This window comes from Diaphorina citri, unplaced genomic scaffold, assembly GCF_000475195.1.
Source record: "Diaphorina citri unplaced genomic scaffold, Diaci psyllid genome assembly version 1.1 scaffold1003, whole genome shotgun sequence".
Lineage (NCBI taxonomy): Eukaryota > Metazoa > Arthropoda > Insecta > Hemiptera > Psyllidae > Diaphorina > Diaphorina citri.
Genome location: NW_007378434.1, coordinates 76457 through 81156, shown reverse-complemented (window position 1 = coordinate 81156; position 4700 = coordinate 76457). Strand labels below are relative to the sequence as shown.

General features: G+C 41.1%; 1 protein-coding gene and 1 long non-coding RNA gene across 2 annotated transcripts in view; one reads left to right on the top strand and one right to left on the bottom strand.

The window, feature by feature from the left end:
- Nucleotides 1-1110: 1110 nt before the first annotated feature.
- LOC113469244 lies at nucleotides 1111-2156 on the top strand. The gene is made up of 2 exons (XR_003392714.1): nucleotides 1111-1188; nucleotides 1988-2156. It is a non-coding gene; the product is annotated as an uncharacterized LOC113469244 (long non-coding RNA).
- A 182-nt stretch (nucleotides 2157-2338) lies between these two features.
- Nucleotides 2339-4700, bottom strand: part of LOC103513655 (protein-cysteine N-palmitoyltransferase HHAT-like) — a 9003-nt gene continuing 6641 nt past the window's right edge. Inside the window, exons 5-6 of the mRNA XM_008478500.2 lie at nucleotides 3677-3815; nucleotides 2339-2995 (exon numbers count right to left, since the gene is read on the bottom strand). Of these exons, the coding sequence (XP_008476722.2) occupies nucleotides 2865-2995; nucleotides 3677-3815 (270 nt within the window). The 3' untranslated portion in view covers nucleotides 2339-2864. The remainder of the gene's footprint in view (nucleotides 2996-3676; nucleotides 3816-4700) is intronic.

The following is a 4700-nucleotide window of genomic DNA, read 5'->3' as shown; positions in this document are numbered from 1 at the left end:
CACGGTTGGTCCAGTGGTAACGCGCTTGCTTGCCATGCAGAAGGTCCCGGGTTCGAATCCCACCATCGACAAAAATTTGTACTCGTTTTTCAATTGCAAATATTTCAACGGGTTACTTTCTGGTGTTCTCGTGTTGACCCAGCACCTAAATGGTAAGAATTGTGTCTCTTCTCGCCCATCTGATGAGAGGCATACTACGGGATGGGCATGCTACGACACAGGCCACATGCGTCTAATATGTAGCAGTTGTTCCATTGCTACGAAATAAAAACGGCGGTGGAACACTCGTCTTAAAAAAAAAAAAAATAAAAATAAATAATAATAATAATAATAATAATAATAAAAAATCTCAATTTCAGCCGGCAATAGCACGATGAATAGGTACAATAGTTCCCAATGGATCACTGAAATTAAGCAGACCCTTTTCACAACTTTTGTGGATATCACAGCATTAGTAAGTGCCTCATTTGCAATCAATGTCCACATTTCAATATTTTTTCCCCTAGTAATGCCGCCACTGCCTACTCGATAAAAGCAGCTACTCTACAATTTTTTTTTTTTTTTCTTTTCTTTTCTTTTTTTTTCCGAAGTTTGATAGAGGGACTGTGACTGCCAAGGTCCTATCGCGATATATCGTCCCGAAACGGAAAAGAGAAGGAAGACAGGATAGAAGAAATCCAGCCTTTCCGAGAACGAACATTATCCGGTCAGGATAAAATCCGCCCTGGGCGGGAATCGAACCCACTTACAAGTTACAAGGCAGACGGGCTACCAACCAAGCTAACTAGCCTGGCACTTTGAACTTTCTATTATTTTATTATAACAAATTCTACTCCTGCTGCGTTAGAGTCAACATCTATCTTGGTTTGAAGATGAGGTCCTGAGTGACATCGAAAGCTCAACAATTTAAAAACTTTTTAATCGTAATTGTCTTGATAAAAAAAAACTATCTGATTTTATTATAACAAATTCTACTCCTGCTGCGTTAGAGTCAACATCTATCTTGGTTTGAAGATGAGGTCCTGAGTGACATCGAAAGCTCACCAATTTAAAAACTTTTTAATCGTAATTGTCTTGATAAAAAAAAACTATCTGAATTAATTTTTATTGTTGAGTGCGAGTTCTGTCAGAAAAACTTCTCCAGGAAAGAGCACCTGAACCGACATCTGTGGGTGCATAAGGACTCATGTAAGTATAAAGAACAATGATAATAATAAAAAAAGAATAATAAGTGCCGTTTCTTTGTGTTTTTATATCACAACTTTGGTGCTCACTGCAGCATAGTAGGATTTTCCAAATATCTCAATACCCCTAATAGCCTAACACCAATATTTACCTACCATGCTGGCACCAATCGTTATGCGCATTTATATTATACATGCTACTCAGCAACCTCCGTGGCCGTGTGGGTATCACACTAGGCTTGCACGCCGGAGGTCCCAGGTTCGACTCCCGGCGGAGTCAAAGTTTTTTCGGCTCTGTGCTTTGAGTTCGGGGTGCACTCAGCCTCGTGAGGAAAATTGAGTAGCTACTTTAATCGAGTAGCGATTAGAGGCGGCATTATAAGTGCAAAAATATTCTTGATATGTAGATGGAAATAGATTGCAAGGGAAGCACTTAGTAATGCTGTAATACCCTGCAAAATTGTGAAAAGGCTCTGGCTTTAACACAAATACATTAACCATTGATTGATACTTCGTAGCTACTTTAATCGAGTAGCGATTAGAGGCGGCATTATAAGTGCAAAAATATTCTTGATATGTAGATGGAAATAGATTGCAAGGGATGCACTTGGTAATGTCGTAATATCCACTAAAACTTGTGAAAAGGCTCTGGCTTTAACACAAATACATTAACCATTGAGCACTTAGTAAGTCGTAATATCCACTAAAAGTTGTGAAAAGGCTCTGGCTTTAACACAAATACATTAACCATTGATTGATACTTCCCCCACTAAAGTTTTTCTTGTCGGTGGTTCTGCTTACAGTCAAGTACAAGTGTAGCTACTGTACTAAGGCGTACACGAGGGAGGAACATTTGAATCGTCACGTCAAAGACGATCACCTTATAAGATGAGGAATTTCTCAACAGGACTACTACGCGTTCCCAATACAAAACAGGTAGTGAGTTTCGTTCATGAAATTTCCCCACAGCCATCAGTGAAGCTTTCCTCCGAAGCAATCCTACTGTACAATTTTTGGCCCCTATTTTTTTTCTCTCCCTGAAGGCGCCTTAACACTACGCACGGTAGAACGTCGGCGCTTTTGTCACCTATGTTACTTTCTATTAAGGCAGGTTCACACGATATGGCAAAGCGACGTATGTATACTATGTAAAATGTGCATGACTTTAAAATATACCTTATTATTGTATTTATATTTTAATATAAAATTTACTTACACTGTTCTTTGTTTAAGAGGGGATTAAATGCTTAATATCACAGTATGACTGCTATGGTTGAGCCTCCATTACACTTTAGGTAGATACCTCATTTGGTGACAAGCTACCCGAGTACCCGCCTCTAAATACCTCACCCAACCTGAGTGAGGCTGGAAAAGATCAGCAACTCGTGATTGCCCAAAAGGTCACCCATTAGGATATCAACCACGCGAAACGTTGCTTAGCTTCAGTGAGTTTTATATTTAGATTTTATAGCAACCTCCGTGGGCGAGTGGCTTGCACACCGGAGGTACCGAGTTCGATTACCGACAGAGACCAAGTTTTTCCAGGTCATTGCTCAGAAAACGGGGTGCACTCAATCTCGTGACAAAAATTAGGTAGCTTCTTTGTACTGGAATTACGGAATGTTCCTGAGATTTTCAACCAATGAAAATTGGAAACCAATTAGACACGAGGATCCTATGTCATCTTTTATTGGTTTCTTCCTTTACGAGTTGATGTTTTAGTTGGCGCTGTTTTTGGAGTTCCCAATGTTGAACAGTGACCGACACATGACGTAAGCTGTAAATGAACAGCACAGTGAACTTCCAACCTCCTGAAAATTAAGGAAAAAATACAAAACAAACATATTGGAAATAAAAATATCAGTAGCCAGCCTAGTTACCTGTAAATGAACAGCACAGTGAACTTCCAACCTCCTGAAAATTAAGGAAAAAATACAAAACAAACATATTGGAAATAAAAATATCAGTGTTTAATTTCTTAGCGATGATGAAAGAACTGCATTAGACTCATGTGATGCGTGCAGAAAATGCTGGGCTGGGTCAACACGAGAACACCAGAAAGTAACCTCCTGAAGTATTTGCAATCAGAAAACGAGTACTTATTTTGTCAATGGTAGGAATCGAACCCGGGACCTTTGGCGTGGCAAACAAGAAAATTACCAGTGGACTAACTGTGCCAGTAACCTCCTGAAGTATTTGCAATCAGAAAACGAGTACTTATTTTGTCAATGGTAGGAATCGAACCCGGGACCTTTGGCGTGGCAAAACGAGTAAATTACCAGTGGACTAACTTGCTGGGCTGGGTCAACACGAGAACACCAGAAAGTAACCTCCTGAAGTATTTGCAATCAGAAAACGAGTACTTATTTTGTCAATGGTACGAATCGAACCCGGTACCTTTGGCGTGGCAAACAAGTAAATTACCAGTGGACTAACTGTGCCCCAATATTTTCCTCTTTCGTGGAAAAAAAGACGATGTTTTGTACTCTTACCTTTGAAAATGTATCGCACGTATGCGTTTCCCACTTCCATACCTCCGAAGAAATAAATATTAGACATGATGGACATTATAGTAAGAGGTGTGGCTAACAGTCCTTCTACTCTCTCGACATTACTTGGACTGAGTATACCCTGTGGAGTAAAAAGTTTGGTGATTGAGTAAACATGTGTGTTAAGCCATGTTGGGAATTTGGGATTGGGCACAGCCAGGATAGGAGAGCCAGCCAGCCAGTCGGGTTAGCTTTAAAAGGTGTATTCGCCTTTCAGAAACGGAAAACTAAACACAAGTGTGCCAGCCTAGTTAGCTTTAGTTGGTAGTGCGTCTGCCTTGTAAGCGCTAGGCCGCGGGTTCGATTCCCGCCCGGGGCGGATTTTATCCTGATGGGATAATGTTCGTTCTCGGAACGGCTGGCTTTCTCCTATCCTGTCTTCCTTCTCTCCTCGATTTCGGGACGATAAGACCATAGCAGTTAAAGTTCCCTCTGTCAAACCTCTTAAAAAAAAAAAAAAAAAAAAAAAAAAAAAAAAAAAAAAAAAAAAACAAAAAAAATGGATAAAAGTTGCACGACTACACTTCCAATGCAACCGCAATGGCTCTGAAATGTTTCTTCCTCACCATCTCTCCTCAGGTATGGCTGTGTTACACGAAGTGCTGGGCATGTACCATAGCGGCGTGTTCAAGGACGGACAACTAGTCAGCAACAAATCTACCAACAAGCAAGACCTGAAGACAATTCGCGGCGATCAAATCACTTGGATAGATGGACGGGAAACGTATTGTTCAAATATCGGGAGACTTATATCCGAAGTGGACGCGATTATCATGCGAGCCAACAGGATGGTCAATAATGGTCGAATGGGAGACTTTGTTATCAACGGACGAACCAAGGTAAGCCAGCCCAAGTTACCTTGGAAGGTAGCACGCCTGCCTTGTAAGCGCTAGGCCGCGGGTTCGATTCCCGCCGCCCGGGGCGGCGTGGCGGATTTCATCCTGAAGGGATTAGGTTTGTTCTCGGA